The following is a 17,420-nucleotide window of genomic DNA, read 5'->3' on the forward strand; positions in this document are numbered from 1 at the left end:
TAACTGACATCAGAAAGCTGTGAACATGCAAATGTGTTGTTAAATTATTGAAATATTACATTAAAATCTCACTTAAAGTACTTAAAGTAAATATTTTACATCAAAGGAGTTTGGCTGACAAATAGTTTGGGAATCTCTGACCCAGCCAAATAAGGCAGATGGCAACATGAACAGGTTTTAAAAAACAACAACAACCCAGACTACATTAAATACGGGTTTATTTTCAGGGAGGGTAAACTTGAACAGTGAATTACTGGCTGCCGAAAGCAAGGAACCATCAAAATTCAAGAAGCATCAAACATAAACAATATAGACGAGCCAATATCATGAGAATAATTTTGCTATGCACTCAGTTCCTGGTAATATTGATAAATTGTTTGGACTTTTGCTACTGTGTTGGATTGCTACGTGATGTTTAATATAACATCAAGTTGAGGACAGCAACACCAGTGTGGAATCACTGGTCTATAGTGTGCAGTCAGTGTGAAGCAATTCTGCCCTCATGTGGCAATCAAAAATTCAGCCAACCAGCTGAAAAAAACAAAAAACAAACAAAAATCCACTGTGAGAAGAAAACTCTGTACATATGTGCAGTCTAAAAAAAAAAAAAAAAAAAGCTGGTAGGAGAGGGCAAGGTAGAAAACAAAATCCTGCAATAACAATGCAATGTTTTTCCTCTGAAGTTAAAAAGCTTCTAGCTCTGTCAGCCAAAGTTGTTTTTTTTTTTTGAGGGCTTTGCATCTCTTTTCCCGGAAGAGCTGGATCTGAACACTTGAATCACTTGCGTCTGATTTGCAAATGAACAAAAGAAAGGCAGAAGCGGAGCCATATAATGATTTATTTTTAAAGAGAAGCAGGAAACATTGATTGAACGCTGGTGGCAAAGAAACCAATACCACAGTGGCCGGCCTACTCATGCTCTGAAATAGATTGTTAGAGTCTTTGACATTCTCTCTTGTCATTTTAGCGAGTGGCTCTGAGTGGATCGTGATTCGCCAAGCACCAAGGCAAAATACATTGAGAATGCAATGGAAGGATAATATCAGTCGCTTTGCCTCGTTGGCATATCACTTGCCTGAGGAAATGTGTTATTATTATGCCACTGTCATCAGAGGGCCAGCACACTACAGGTGGCATTATTGTGGCACAACTCAAGAAATTGGAAGTGCCCCCACTCTGCCAAGAATATGAAACTGTAATTGGAACAAAACAGACTCACAAAACCATAAACAGCACTGCCTGTGGCACTCCATCTTGTGTGGCGGCCGATAAGAAGGTGCATTTTTCCAAGAGATGAGCTGAGTTGAGAATATCCAGGGAAAGACAGTGACTAACAGCCCTGCTTTGCTTCCCACTCTATTGACTGTGAGTGAAGGTGGCCGACGTTGACCTACCGCCACTCCCAATCCTTATTAATCTCCAACAAGAAGCAAGAAGAATCCTGCGTGCACCAGAAATGAGAAACTGCTACTCTGCTGAACAGAAATGCTTTACAGGGTCCAATCTATCATGTGAAGTAGTCATGACTCATATATGCACATTGCACATCCAGTAGCTGAAGATGAACAGACCCTTTGCACTTACACAGATATATGTGTTTTGATGCAAATGGAATACATGCGGAGAAAAACTATTCCTCCAAAACATTTAGGTTAGATGAGTTACATTGTACTTTGTAAGTCGTAATATCCTACAACTGCTTTTTGGAAATTAAAGTCCCATTCAACCATTCACAAGTCAGTGAAGATGTTAGCACTGCAGACTTTAGGTCATAAAAGCTATTATAGTCTGCGTTCAGAGTACACGAAAATTGGATTTCATACTATTCAGCTAAACAATCACTCCAAGGTGATCCTTTTCAAGCTGCCGTAATTCTGCTCGTATAATTCCCTTCGGCACAAGCACACACCTACTAGCCATAGTTTGTTATGCCATCCCTTAAACTGTAGAGGAAATACTGCCTTCAGGGACAGGAATGAAGCATGCAGCTCATCTCTTAAGCACATTTAACGGCTCGTTACCCCACCGCTCGTTTCAGGCAACACGACACTCCTTGGTCAGGTGCCATTCTCTAATGTGCTGGAAATGAGCCATGAGCCTCTACAGTCCTTAGACAGTGAGTATGGTGTGCTCAAGGGGCCATTTTGGTTCCGAAAGGCGCGCAGTAGTGCCTTAATCAGGAAAAGAGCCAAACTTAGACTGTTGCTTTTGCAATTAACAATGACCTGTTTAGTACTGCTAAAACGTGTAGATAGATAACATAAAGGGAATTAATTGTAAATGAAACATAGGCCTTAAAAACCTCCAAATGTGTCGAATGAAATACTGTACGTGTATAGCATCTCTGAGAATTTACTGCATTTCGGATTTACACTGAAAAGGCTTTCGCCATCCAAGGTTTTTGCCACTTGGATGAAGAACAAAAAAACTCAAAGAGGTTTCCAGGAAAAGTGAAGCTTTCAAGGTTCACTTTTAGGGTAGAGAAAGGTTTAGACCACAGGTATTTGAGGAAAACTAGCTCTGATGGAGGTGAAGTAAAATGGTTTTAAGGTACATTAAGAAACATTTAATGGCAACGATTTATAGTAAAAACAGACAAATATAACTTTGAAAATCTGGGAAATTCAGGCTTTAAATTTATCAAATACATAAACTGTAATAAATACCTCAATCAAGCTGACATTGCACTGAAATGTGAGTCACTATAATACAATTCTTTTGACATTTGTCCTCATGCGTACAAGAAGGCAAAAGAACCTATACAGCAGAATCAAGGGGCTGCTGGGCATCATGAGATGTCATCATAAGAAACAACCGTTTAGAAAGCTCCGGTCCAACTCTGCGGGTTGTAGATGTCACACCCTCTCCGCGACGAATGAGTACATCTGACAGCAGACCAACTTTTTCATTCTCCGATTTGCACCGTGCATATGCCTACAAATATACATACACACTAAATATCAGATATAAAATGATTTACAAAAAATGTGCCATTTGTTAATTTGTTGGCTCTATGTTTTTAAGACACTTCATAATTAAAAACAGATTTAACCTGAGCAAGGAGCCGAGGAGACGGGTAGGCACTGAGTATAGCACTGGCCATATCAGGGCTGACACGGTTCAACTGCTGTATTTGTCTCTTCCAAACTTGCAGAAGGCCGTTCCCTGTGCGGTCCACCTTCTGACCCCCTGCCCACTCACTCTCTAAACAAAATGTGAATCCCGTCTTCTCTCGCTCCCGCCTGGGAAGAATAAACATACACAAAGTAAGAAATAAACAGCAGTAGCTAAAGATACAGCTGGTTGGAAAGCGATAAATATGGAAACAGTGGCTTCCCACTCACTTGAACGGTGCCTCGGCTACTGCTTTGGTTGACATGGTAATATAATCAGTGAAGTCTTTCCAGGTAGAGAGGAAGCGAACCTGCACACCAGTTTGCAGCTGCAAGTCTACCAAAGCCTGATGGACAGGTGAGGGAAGAAAGACTGAGTTGAAGCAGAGGACCTCAAATACGGCCATGAATTTATATCGACTGCCAACGAGGTGGTTCAGCTTACCTCCTCAACCTGCACTCGCGAGACCTCTGGAAGCTGATTGATATCGTCTTTCTTTCTTCTCTTTTTCTGCCCTCCCTGAAGTCCTACATTCTTTTCCTCGCCTAGCACTGCCTCACGGAATTTCTTCTGACATTTTGAATTCTGGGATCTGCAAAAGAGCATTTAATGCTAAATTAAGCAATTATTTGTCAAAATTAGTCATTAGTCAAATAAATCATAACATACATGTACTAATGCAAATGTTTGTTTTATGATTTGTTTGTCTTTAAAGTAGTGCTGTCAATCAATTAAAAAAAAACAACTAATTAATCGCACATTTTTTCTGTAATTAATCGTTTATTAGGCTGCTGTGACTTTAAGACCTGCCGCTGCCAAACATTACTCGGATCTGACAAGCATCTCATTTACTCTTTTTTTTTTTTTTTAAAGACGTTACTTAACTCATTTAAGACCGCTTTTATGAGGATACTCGACAAAACAGGCATTTTGGCATAACTGTGTGTTATTGTTTGTACGAGCACGGAAGAGAACTCGATACTGGCATGTGTCTTTCTGTGCACACGAGTCGTGTGTGTCTCACAGACATGACATTTACAGACAGCGCGTTCTCGTTTGTCTTGTGGCGCTTGAATGGTTTAAAAGCATTTGCATGAATAAGATTGTGATCATATAATGTAACACTAGCCAAATTATGACGGAAAAAAAAAGATGCTGCATTAATTGTTTTAAATATTTTTAATGCATTAAACTGAAAAATAATCGCATACGTTAATTTTGACAGCACTACTTTCAAGTCGTTATTGGTTAATCCTTGGGTAAAAAACACCATAAATATGTTAACATTGAATATTAAAAAAATGTTCCAAGATAAATACAACTCAAGGTTTTGAATTTTACTTCTGATGCATCACTCAGTGTTGTAAAAACAGAAAAAGTGTAGTATTTAATAGAAGTGTAAAGCTTGTATTTTTGTCAAAGCAAAGCATTTAGATGAAATCTTTATAAAAAATTGTCAAACAATAAAACAATGTCTGACACTCTCAGTAAGTCACTCACCTGAAGTACTTCTCTATGTCAATCACAATCAGACTGAGGGTTCTGCCTGGGTTCCTGCTCATAAGTCCTTGGATCCAGGCAGTCAGAGATATGCCGCTTTCGGTCAATACACCGTTGCTTTGCCTCTACATTAAAAACATAAAAACCCCACAAAGGATAGAAATCCCAGTGTTTTCCATTAATTACCTAGACTCTGGAGGCCCACTATAGTCTAATCTGTGCTTCCACAGTATCATAATAAACCAAAAATGTTTTAAAACTTCTCATAATATCATAAAAGTTTTCTAATGTTTGTTTTGCGCCATTGCTTTGGCAAAGTATCTGTCAAATGAACTAAAATTGCACAATATGGTTTGTGCCCTTATCAAATCACAAAAGACTATGATTTTATTAAGTAAGCATACAGTCTGTTTACGCTGCGTTTCAAAGCGAAGTGCGCACAATCAGTTCGCGATCCAGTGTTTTCTGCATTTCAGTAAAGGTCAGTTCACAGTGAATGGCCCTGTCCCAAATGGCACCCTAAACTTCCTAAGGTCTTTCTATGAGTCCGCACTTTGTTGTCGCAACGCCGCTATGACTGTCAGGTAGTAGTCTGCTGAGGAGCTCGCATCAGTACAGGATCACAAAAAGTGTGCATCTTCCCTTCTGAAACTTAAAATGACAAACGGGACACCCTATGGCAGCTGTCGGGAGCCTATGGCCAGACAAATGATCGATAAAAAAGATCAGCTTTATGCAGAAAAATTAGAATTCCTTTGTTGTACAGCCTACCAAAGTTAATGAAAAGTTTACTATATTTCAAGTTGTACTGACCAAAGTGCGTGTTCAGTACAAGTGTCACGACAACAATCAACGGCAAACCACTTACCTTTATGTGATAACCTAGAGCTCCTGTGCTCAGATTTAAGCAGCTACGTAAGCTTGTTTGTGGTAATGGTGAAAACAATTTTTAGAACAGCAGCGAAAATTCAAAAGTGACTGGACTGAAACATATTCTTTTAATGAAACTGGTGTTCTGCTGTGCCAAGTGACATTTTGAAATATTTCACCAGGTGCTTCGCTTTTGCCACAGAGACCTTTTATGTTCTATAAATGTGTCATATTTATAATAATCCATGCAGCTTTCAGTGGACAGGACTGTTTAAAGTTATTAATAATGAAACATGGATGAATGAGAAAGTAAAGAGCAGGATGTGCTTGATATTAAAAAGAAATATTAAAAGCTCAATAAGCCCGGAAAGGGAACTGAATCCGCAACTGATAGGATGCATTCTGTGCGTGCGCTCTGAATAATACACAGACAATCATAGTAGCCTTTTCCTTCGGTTGCACGGCTGAACGAAATATGTCAAAATGCCTACCTTGGTGAGTATTCACGTAAACACAGTAGTCATAAGCACTGTGCGTTGTTCTTCACTCACCCACTCACCCACTCACTCACTCACTCAGGTGAAGGCCCTGCACAATTAATTCCATATTGCTACTTGTTATTTATTATTTGTTTAATATTTGTTTGTTTTTGGTTGTCTACAGACTAGAGCTGCACGATTCTGGAGAAATTCAAGTGTGGGTATCTGCAGGTTGAAGTAATGGGCGTGACGAAAGTTTGGGGCCTGCCGAAAAGCAGGGGCATGGAGAAAGGTCTTTTTCATTGGTTGAAAAAGCTTTCTGTCAAGGTGTGGGGTAGGGTTACAGGTTAGTTTTTGTTATAGCAATTCACCTTTCGACACGCTGATTACTCCAACTTGCAGCTATCCATGTCTCGAAAAATAGACCCTTTTCACAGACTGTAATGACGCGTTTTAACGGTCATCAATATCGTAAATCCTGCAAAGTTTTTTATATTTTCATTTTTAAAAAAACATAGGTACATTTATAACACTATACTTAGTATTATATTACCTTTGCATCAAATTACAAAAAACTAGTTAACGCTGCTGTGAGGGTGTTTCTAATACAGCGGCTATGGGAGTAGCAGTAAAAATGACATCTTTCTCTCTTCTGACTGTTATCAATCTATTTTTTTCCTCTTTTTGAAAGTTGTGAAAACACTATTGTGGAGTTTTTCTTTTGCTATTCGAGCAAATGGAAACACAAAAAATATATTTAATGTATTCTCTCATTCACCGCCATAGAATTTTACCCAACTATGACGACTTTAGCTTCTGAGAAAGCCGGAAATGTGAAAAGGGTCTATTGAGAATCACATTTTTTTTTTTTTTGCTTAAAATAGAGATCATGATTCTCCCGCGATTCTGAATAGACATCCAAACAAACTAACATGTATGTTAATTGCTGTAGTCTATTTGAAAATATCTAATTAATTTGAATGAATTATTTTAAAAAATGGTGAGTGAATGAATGAATGATGAAGACTTCACTTGTTTAATTACTGGATGAATCAGAATTTTGAACAAATCACTTGAATTAATGATTCAATGACAAATACATGTTTTTAAACAGACACTTGTCGCCACCTACTGGTGTAACAATGTAATTGATACAATCGTTATTTAAAGCGCCAAGTTACTTTCATAAGGTGATTTCCTCTACTTTGATTGCTACCGTAGAGATCAGTGTTTATATCCAAACTATAAATTTTTATCTCAGTACTTCTGTGATAATTTGTATTATTGTAACAGAAATAATGATACTGTGTGGTTGAAAAGACTTTGTGAGGCTGTTTCATATACATGATAACTGCTCTCTCTTGATCAGCGGCAGAGCCAACGCAGATCTGAATGCTCGATGTGATCGTACTTGTCAAAGGTTTAATAGACACAGGCGAATCAGTGTCATTAAGAAATAAGATCGAATGGGTGTTGGAAGCAAGATCTCGATCTTTTATTGGTTAATCGTGCAGCATTACTATGGACCTAATAAAGTTACTATTACTGACATTTCAGTCAAGACAACTCTCGGAGTGGATTAAATTCAACCAGCATTTATTGGCATGGGGCATGAAGTATACATGGCTTGATTTTGGCGTACGAGATCTGCTATGCTGCTGCTGCTGAGCAAATACGAATTTGTTTAGCTTAGTCAAATAAAACAACAAAGAAAAGGCTGCTGCAAGAATGGTAGAACCCCCGTAGCAGATCTCTACAGGTGGCGCTGGGGAGGAGGGATAACAGAGCTTCACATGCGCAGCTTGTCGATCGCAGGCCAGGGTACGATATATATGGTTGCGTGGATTTGCAAATAATTTTGATTGGCTGGTGCCACGGCATAGAAAGAACTAATCAGCGTTCGGTTAGAGTTTCATGCCTGAACTCTGTATTTTTTAAATAATATTATATTACTTTTTGCTGTGGCTCTTTTGGAAAAATGCATTAACCAAAAATGAACAAATCGCTCTTTGGTCAAAAAAGGTTCCCGACCCCTGCCCTACCGTGTTGTGGACTTTACGATCATGCGCACGTTTCGGCCATTTTAAGTTCATAAGTGCATATGAAGTGACAGGGCCATTTGAGAAAGGGTCAATGAATGCAGTGAACTCAATCTGCATTTGCTATGAGTTTAACGTGCATTTGGGAATGTAGCGGGCACCAGTTACGCATTATTTTCACATTTGCATAATTTTCAACATATTTGTAGGAAGATGATTACAGCATTTCACTAGAATTAATGAGATGCATTTGTAACGTTGTTTTCACAGAAAAAAAACCCGTCAAAATAAAAGCTCAAAGGTTTATCTCTTGCAAGTGTAGAAATTAGGACAAAAGTATTGTAACTATTATAATTATTATATTCTGAGTATTTGGCTTACTAAAACACAGGTGTGAATGTATATGTATATGACAACTAAAAAGAGGGCGTAATCTTTAAAGTTCAGGTGGTGACATGCATTTCTCAGATTATGAAACAGGACATTTTAAAGAGCTTATGGATCATTTTTACATAATTGAGATGTGATCCCGTAATTGTATTCATTACCCTTAATTGCTCTAACTCTTCTTGGAAAGGTCATAACTGCTGTTTTTTCTGTTGCCCTTTCGGCCACAAAACTCTTTTAATTTCATCGTTAGTTCCCACATCATACAAAAAGGGCACATCTAGCACATCAAACAATTATCCTATTAATAGTTAATTAAGTAATTATGATGGTCCAATAGGAAATCACACCATGCCACCAAGCATAATGTGCCTACCTTGCAGTAGTTGTTAATCATGGTCACAAAGTCATCCACTGGAACTTGGATTACAGTATGTGAGTCTGGAATGGACATCATCTCACCAGTCTGCAAACAAAACAATTGAACTAGTATAAAATCAAGTGTAAAATGATCTAGATCAATGGTTCGCAACCTTTTTGACTCCAAGGCCCCCCTTTGTTCACGTACGTAATTCTGGCACTTCTAATGTAATAAAACAAATACATTCAAAAACATGATGACAGTTTAATGCTGTACTTCTTTTTGTTTTTAATTAAGATCACAGTAATCTTAATAATAAAATCTTAATAATAAAACCTAATTTAAATAATTTTAGAACTTACTGGGGCTCCCCTGGAAGTTTGCCAAAGTCCCCTAGTGGGAACAGGCCCCCAGGTTGAGAACCAATGGTTTAGATGTTACTAATTTATACCCAGATTTGAGACATCACAAAGAAGATTAAGCATCTTCTTTATCTACAAACATTAGATAAACATCTTATAATGCTATATTCATGTATTTGAAATATTAAATGTCAGACATTCAGCATCTGTATTTGTGACATTCAACAGGAAATCCTTGGGTGACATACTGCAGATAAGTGATACTTTGGCAATTACATCATCCAAACAAAAACGAACATATTTAATTATTCATACTCATTTCCCCTATTTTAACATGTAGATTACCTTTGCCATTTTATAACGCAAACTTACAGTTATTCTTTATCAATTTCATAATGAATATCTATTTTTCATACTGTATATTGTTGTGTAGAATTTAACCCTTGTGTGTCTTTATGGACATTTTTGTCTTTTTCAGTTTTTTTTTTATTTTTATCATTCTGCCTGTGTTAATGCCAACTGCATAAATTTTGGCACAGGTATGTATTTTTATAGGAATTTTACTATTTCACCCCCATTTCCTTTAATAATTCTATTTTACACTAGTTACACAAAATAGCTACACTCAGGACCTTAAGGACAAAAATGCCTCTGCTGAAACCCATTAAAACTGCAATTTTTAATTCCAGGGCCATTTAACTATAAAATGATGTAGTCTTTGTTAATAGGCTTTCTCTGTTGGCAAGGCTTCAAAATTATTTACAATTTTTTTTACCAAATGGTGCCATTTTCTCAGGTTTAGCCTACAAAAGCAATTTCGCTTTATTCCTGTTTTCTGCTTATATTACATATTACAGAGCCAATTAGATAAATTATGCAGCTATAATTGTGTGGGTGTGTTGGTATGGATGTCAGAGTGTGGTTTATATGTGTGTATTAAAAAAAATGTGTGTGCGTGTAATATCTGAGAGAGAAAAACTGTACTGTACTGCAAATTACAAACCACTGTGTGTACCAGTGGTGCTTTGCTAGCATCTAATGGAAAATTTGGTACTGCACCCAAACAAAATCTTACTGAAAGCTCATTTTTTGAGATATTCTCAAATTTGGATTTAGATTTATGGCTTTGATTTTCTAGCAGTTTTAGAGTTCAACAAGTTACATAAAATATACATTTTATATAAAATATTGTTCATTAATCATTTTCATAAACTTAAAACTATATATCTTTTTTCTTATTTTACTGTTTAAACTTTTTTACTTCAACAATAATCTGCCAGGGGTCTTCTTTAAAATAAGACCAAACTTAAGTCTGTGCTCCCAATCATAAAATTTTTATGACAGTTTTTGGACATGGACATTTTTGTCCTCTATGGACCTATGTGTAACTTTTTTTAATTTACACACAAGGGTTAAAATGATATTAGTTTGTAGTGTTTTTATTTTTTATTTATTTAGAAAAAATATTATTATTATTATTATTTTTAGTTTTAATATTCAGCCATAACAAAAATAATTAATTTATTATCATTCTCATCACTATCTGCACTTCAAACCCAATGACAAGGAATATGGCTAAAAGTTGCATTTGTATGTGTGGGGGGCTGTCGTGCCTGAGGGCAGGGTGAACGTCTAGCCCAGGTGACACTACGAGGAAGAGACTGCTTCTCTATGGCACAGTTGCAGCCCATGGCGTGCAGGGAAGTCAGAAGAGCACCGCCACCTTCCAGCTGCAGCAGGCCTATTGGGGAGAGACAGCTAATCAATACTAATCCATTCAGCAAATGCAGCTTAATACCTCATGCCAGTGCTTTTTAACAACTCAGGAAAAGTATCAAAGCGCACCGAGCACTGAAAGCAACTGTGACAGCAAAGATGAGCACTGCAGGCACACACTGCCACCTACCCGGGTCGACCGTCACCACCATGTGTTTGATGCACTCCTCTGGCCTTAGGGCTTTCACAGCATCAGCCAGAGCTTTCTTCTCCATTCTCAGTCTCTCCTTCTTTTCCTGCTGATGCTCTCGCATTGCTCGTTTCCTCAGGGCTTCCTGTCTGGCAGCCTCCACTTCTGCTGGGCTTTTCTTGCATTTGGCCAGGTAAGTGCCATTCTCCGCTTCAGGTGAAGGTTCTTTTGTAAGGTATGGTGCATCGTTGTTTGAGCTACACTGCCTTGTTATGTTTCTACAGATCATGTTATGTTCAACCAGCTGGGCCTCGGGGTTGATATGATGTGCTGGAAAATCTAAGAGGTGTGAATATCCATTAGGAACCACGTTAGAAGCCAGAATCTCCTCTGCACCAGTGGCTGCTGTACCCAGACCACATTGTTTCTGTTTCAGTCTCACAGCTAAGGGAATGATGGCCTCCTCCTCCTCGCTGTCACTACTGACCATCAACACGTCACTTTTAGCAGCTCCGGTGGAGACGTGGACCTTTACACTTGAAATTGCATCAGCAACAGGAGCCATTTCTGAGTCTGAACTGTCTAAAACCACTAAGTTGGCTTGTCTGGATTTTGACTGTGAGAAATCGAAGACAGGCAGCTCTTCTGAATCACTGGAGTCGCTGTCACTTAGGAGGAATCCGGGTCTACTGATGCAGGTCATGCTGAGCTGTCATCCAAAGATCTGCAGTCTGAAGGAAAGTTCAAATTAAAACACATGCAAGTCTGAACAATACAATTTTCTGAAATAGTTTAGATCTGTAGTATTTGCCCTGATGATATTTCTTCCCTCCACAAAATAAGTAAATAATAAAAAAAAGTGTTTGTGTGTACAGTTTGTGTAAAAATATACAAAATGTTTTCTTTTTTAGCAACATTTTATTTGTAACATTTCTTTTTATTTCACAAACTGTTTATATTACTCAGTCATTAACCTTTAAGGTTTTTTTTTTTCTAAATGAATGTATTAGATTAATTTTAATTTTTTTTTTGAAAATTGTGCAGCTATAATCTAACTCCAAAACTGATTCACAAATTTACAAACACTTTTAACCCATTCTCACTGACTGAACACTACCACAAATCATTCTGACAATTTCAAAAAAAAAAAAAAAAAAAAAATTCTGTCAGCAAGCTTGGCAACTTGTGATATTTAAGTGGGGAAAATTCACAACCATGTTTAATATATCACAGAGACAATCAAAAAGATCAGTCTCTACAGACATTATTTGCCTTGTACTACTGTAAAGTCATACTATATTAATATGAGATTTCTTTCAAACGTTGTCAGAATCTGCCATTTTGTTTTATCTCGTTGTTTTATCACATAGATGGGCAATACCAAGTTACCGCAGTTTAAATACTGTACAAACACTGTAGTAACTACGCTATTTTAGAAAGAAAACATAGTTACTTTAGCAAAAATTTTACATAAATATTTAGTTGAAACAGGGCCAACCACAGTGCGGATTTCGTAATATTCAGTCACAACCACAAACAGAACCGTCGCGTGTGACTTCAGACAACTATTATTTACATTCGCACACACGAACAGGAAAGACAGCAACGAGGAACAATTTCCAACTCAATATAGCAGACCACATAAAATAACATGGTACAAATGCTTATGTAACTCAGAATCCTCTCATATTCTTCTATTGTAGTTGTACATATATGCAATATTCACAAACTTCATATTTTTTCTCTCTACTCACGCCAGCCAAATTCTCCAGTTCGCGGGTTCTTCTTCAAGGATCACGGGAGCGCGCCCGCTGCGTCATACTCACGTCATTCAAGATGGCGGCGCTCGCGTCCTTGATGCTGCAATCCAGAGCCTGTAAGTAGAATGACAGTTTTTCGGGTTTTTTTTTTTCTTTTCGACTTGTATCATGTATGTTGTAAATCAGGTGTGAATAATAGTTGCTGATGGTGGAATAATGGAGCGCTTTTATTCGTTTACCGTTTTGTAATGACTGTGAGTTAGTAGTAACATGCTATGCCACCATTTCCTAACAGCATAGTGAGCATGTGTTAAATGTTGACAACAGAACATAAACCAACTGATTCGTCTCATGTTTTGTAGTACATGGTAATGCAGAGCGTTAAGGATTACGTTGATATAATGCCCAGTACACATCAAACTGATGTCTGTTATGTGAAAAAAAAAAAAGTTTCAACATAATCCATAGTGCAGGTAATGATTTCTGTTGATTTTTTTTTTTTTTTTTTTTTTTCTTTGCAGGCATTCTGTTCAGTCAAACACCCGCAGTAGTACTGACGAGATTTGCTTCAAAGAAGTCAGGAGGAAGCAGCAAAAACCTAGGAGGGAAGAGTGCTGGCCGCAGATATGGTTTCAAGAAACAAGATGGTACTTTTTGACTATTGACCTTGATATGATATGAGAAACATATCAATTTCTTGTGTGGTTTTTACTGTAGCTAGTGTTTGTAAAAATGCCTTTTTATCTCCTCCATTATCTTGTGTTATAGCACATGTTTTGTTTTTCCTTCTTTTAAGGGAACTTTGTACATGCAGGCAACATCCTCGCAACACAACGCAAGGGTCTAATGCGCTGGCAACCTGGAGCTCATGTAAGATGTTTGGACTAAAATATTTGGTTACACTTTATTTTAAGGTGTCTTTTTGTTACACTGTAATTATACATTTAAGTACTGAGTAATGTTAAGTAACTACATTTACTTACTATAGGGTTAGGATTATGGTTTGGTTTAGGGTTAGTTGCATGTAATTATGCATGATTTATAGTTATTACTATAGTAACTACATGTAACATATGTAATGACACTGTAAAATAAAGTGCTACCAAATATTTTCCTATGAATAGCTGTTTATATAGTTACAGCTGTGTCTGGTCATACTAAGTTATCCTATGTTTTATATGTTGTAATTTTATACAATTTATTAATGACAATTTCTGGTGACCAAAACACACTGTTGATATTTTTGTACACTATTTTTTTTTTTTTTATATTATTTTGTGCTTCACAATTGTTTTACTTTTTAAAGTACCTAAAATGTACCCATTTTCACAAGCATACAATGACAGCATATAACACAGGGTGGCTGCGGGTCCTTAAAAAGTCTTAAATATATTTTTCCTAATAAAAGGTCTTAAAAAGTCTTAAAATGTCTTAAATTCAGATTCGATAGGTCTTAAATATTTTTCGTCGCATTACCGCAAAAATTTCTATAGTCTGACAGACCCAATGACTGATCATTGGACAAGATTTTTTTTCTCGCGCGGCGCCATCTGCAGGACAAAGCCAAGATGTAGGAATATCTGATCAGAGCTGTGCACGGTCCACGGATACACATTTTTAAATAAATCTGCTGTAGCAGAGCTACTGCAAGTGATTTTTGGTGCTGGAAATTTATATATCCTTTGCTGAAACAAACTACCGCGTCGTCATGGAGAGCGCAGCTTGCTTAGTAACGGCAGACGCCACCGGAGCGCAAGCTCCCGAGCGCTTTGGAAAGGAGAAAGCGGCGCCGACGCGTTTTTCATGCGTTTTTAGACGCGAAGTATGAACCGTCCCTTAAAAGGGTTCAAATGGTTCAACGCGCCAAATGCAAGTAGAATCAGCGCTGAAACGTACTCGCCCTGTAACTTTTATGAATTGTGGTGAGAATTTAATATAAAATTCGCCACGGCTGTGATGTAATTATATAAATAATAGTCTGACGCGATGCATGCTTGCTGTGTTTTCATTTTCGATTCACTGTAAATGCTACTTTGTTTGTAACGTTTAAATTTGCATTTGGGAACGCAACATTCGTCATTAGATTCGTTTATAATTCAGAAGTTTATAAGAGAAGTTTCAGTGTCACATGATCCTTTAGAAACGCTGATTTGCTGCTCAAGAAACATTCACTATGTATTATTATCAATGTTAAAATGCAGTTTTTGCTGCTTAACATTTTTGTGGAAACAATGATACAATTCAAACATTTGTTGTAAGATTTAAAGAGAAAAATTAATACTTTAATTCGTCATACATTAAAGTGATAAAGTGAGTGAAGAGTGAAGACGTTTAAAATGTTACAAAAATTTTTTTATTTAATAAATGCTTTAATAATTGTAATATATTTGATAAATACATGTAATATAATTTCAAATAAATGCTGTTCATTGAACTTTCTATTTTTCAAAGAATTCTGAAAAATAAAATGTGTCACCATTTCCACAAAAATCTGAAGCAGCACAACTGTTTTCAACATTGATAATAATCAGAAATGTTTCTTGACCATCAAATCAAATTGTAATGATTTCTGAAGGATCATGTGACACTGAAGACTGGAGTAATGATGCTGAAAATTCAGCTTTGCATCACAGGAATAAATTACATTTTATAATATATTAAAATAGAAAACTTTTTTTTATTTGTAAGAATATTACACAATATTACTGTTTTTACTGTATTTTTGATCAAATAAATGCAGCCCTGGTGAGCAGAAGAGACTTATTTTAAAATCATTAATAATTGTTTCCAAACTTTTCACAGGTACTTTAATAATAACAATTCTATTAATACATATAATATATTATATAATATATTAATTATCATGATTATTAAATGCTGCTTTTTATTTTTATAGAACAATAGTATGTATTACAGTATAAGACATCTTTTAATGTGATAAAATATATTTTAAAAAAGAAGAAGTAGTAGTGCTGGGGGCATGGCTTGGGTGCACGGTCAGACTTTCCTGCTTTTTTTTTTTTTATCTCTAGCTGATCACATGCCATATATATATATATATATATATATATATATATATATATATATGTGTGTGTGTATTTTCATTGCAGGTTTGGTCTAAAATTTCATGTAAGATGGTATTAAAAAGGTCTTTAAAAGTCTTAAAAATTAATTTGTAGACACCCTGATAACAATTTCTGATGGAAGTCACTGATTGTTTTTTCTTTTTCTTTTTTTAATTATTTATTTTTTATGTTATTTTAACATTTCTTGACACAGTAGGGTCCAAAAGTCTGAGATCACTAGTGAAACTTCTATTTTGCATTTTTCTAATTAAATAAAAAAAGCATAATTTGTTCATTACCAATAATATTATCAATATAACAAATTTGATTAGTGATAAATAAATATTTAGAATCTGTATTTTTTAATTTCTCAATTTTACATCATAATACTGCTTTGTTTTAAATTTTTCAAACTCCTAAAACTTTATTTCCATACGATTATGTGAAAACTGGAAATAGCCAGCATTTATTCTTATCTAAAGTTAATCTCTCTTTGTCTGTCCTCACAGGTCGGTATTGGAACCAACAAAACACTTTATGCCCTAGAGGACGGTATTGTCAGATTCACCAAGGAGGTGTACATTCCTCTACCACGAAGTGCCGAAGCCAGGGATGTGATCCCAAAACTTCCCAAGGGTACCGTTCTGTACAAGACCTTTATCAATGTCATTCCTACAAAACAGGAGAATAAATTTACACTAGTGGACATGGTATGAAAAAGACTTTACTCATCTTCAGTTTGGTCTGGATTTTTTGGACTGGTAACCCACCCTGGAATATTTGATGTTTCCATTCAAATATGTCTGAAAATTAAGCAGGAAAATATTTAATTTCTTTTTATTTGTACAGCTACTGTATGTTCTACTCTAATAAACATGTTTACTTAAAACCATGTGATTTTATTATGTTCAATACCTTGCACACTATATTATAAAATACAAATTAATTTATATTGCAATCTAGAAATATTTGTTCTCCTTAATCAAGTCAGCATTTGTGGAAAGCTACTAGATATTGAAAAATGTAGGACAGGACTTTATTTTATCCATCAGGAATTGATTGAATCATAATAGCTGATTGAATCAACCCAAAAGAGGGTTTGAAAAGTAAGTAACTTGAAAACAAGTTATTACATTTTGATAAAATAAAGATTTTTACTTGGAATAATGTGCACAGATAAATTGTTCACGATAAGACCAGGATGATGTACTGTGAAAGTAAATACGGTCTGTTTCGCATTCAAGTAGATTTTAAAGACACCGAGGACTGTATTAAAGTAGATGGGATGGCTCAGTCTTTCAGCAGATCAATATAAAGCACTTGCGGCCTTTAAGATCTGCTTTTCATGGAGCATTAAACAGTGCAAACATTGTCCTGTTGCTGAGGTGTTTTAATCTGCTTCATTGACTTTATCCATTCATGTTTCCTAAAATTCAGCACAGCTTTTGCCTTTAAGGATTTAAACTGTCTCTCTACTCTATAAAACAGACAAGGATATCTTTGTACCATTTCCCTTTGGGCTCAGGGTGTTGTTCATGTGTATTAGCAGGATTAGGGGAAGTGAAGCCTGAGACTAT

The 17,420-nt window shown here is 36.2% G+C and overlaps 2 protein-coding genes across 2 annotated transcripts; one reads left to right on the forward strand and one right to left on the reverse strand.

Annotated features, from left to right (window-relative positions):
• Positions 1-201: 201 nt before the first annotated feature.
• Positions 202-12,908, reverse strand: eme1 (essential meiotic structure-specific endonuclease 1). Its single transcript, XM_051915075.1, has 9 exons — positions 12,773-12,908; positions 11,019-11,749; positions 10,726-10,853; positions 8,766-8,855; positions 4,615-4,739; positions 3,559-3,706; positions 3,345-3,460; positions 3,053-3,242; positions 202-2,934 (listed from the first exon to the last, which is right to left on the reverse strand). Exons 2-9 carry the CDS (start codon positions 11,719-11,721, stop codon positions 2,758-2,760), a joined length of 1,677 nt encoding a protein of 558 aa, XP_051771035.1. The 5' UTR covers positions 11,722-11,749; positions 12,773-12,908; the 3' UTR covers positions 202-2,757.
• mrpl27 (mitochondrial ribosomal protein L27) lies at positions 12,778-16,732 on the forward strand. Its single transcript, XM_051915076.1, has 4 exons — positions 12,778-12,894; positions 13,300-13,425; positions 13,575-13,648; positions 16,353-16,732. The coding sequence occupies exons 1-4, from the start codon at positions 12,855-12,857 to the stop codon at positions 16,557-16,559; spliced, it is 447 nt and encodes a 148-aa protein (XP_051771036.1). The 5' UTR covers positions 12,778-12,854; the 3' UTR covers positions 16,560-16,732.
• The last annotated feature ends 688 nt before the right edge of the window (positions 16,733-17,420 follow it).

This window comes from Ctenopharyngodon idella, chromosome 12 (assembly GCF_019924925.1).
Source record: "Ctenopharyngodon idella isolate HZGC_01 chromosome 12, HZGC01, whole genome shotgun sequence".
Lineage (NCBI taxonomy): Eukaryota > Metazoa > Chordata > Actinopteri > Cypriniformes > Xenocyprididae > Ctenopharyngodon > Ctenopharyngodon idella.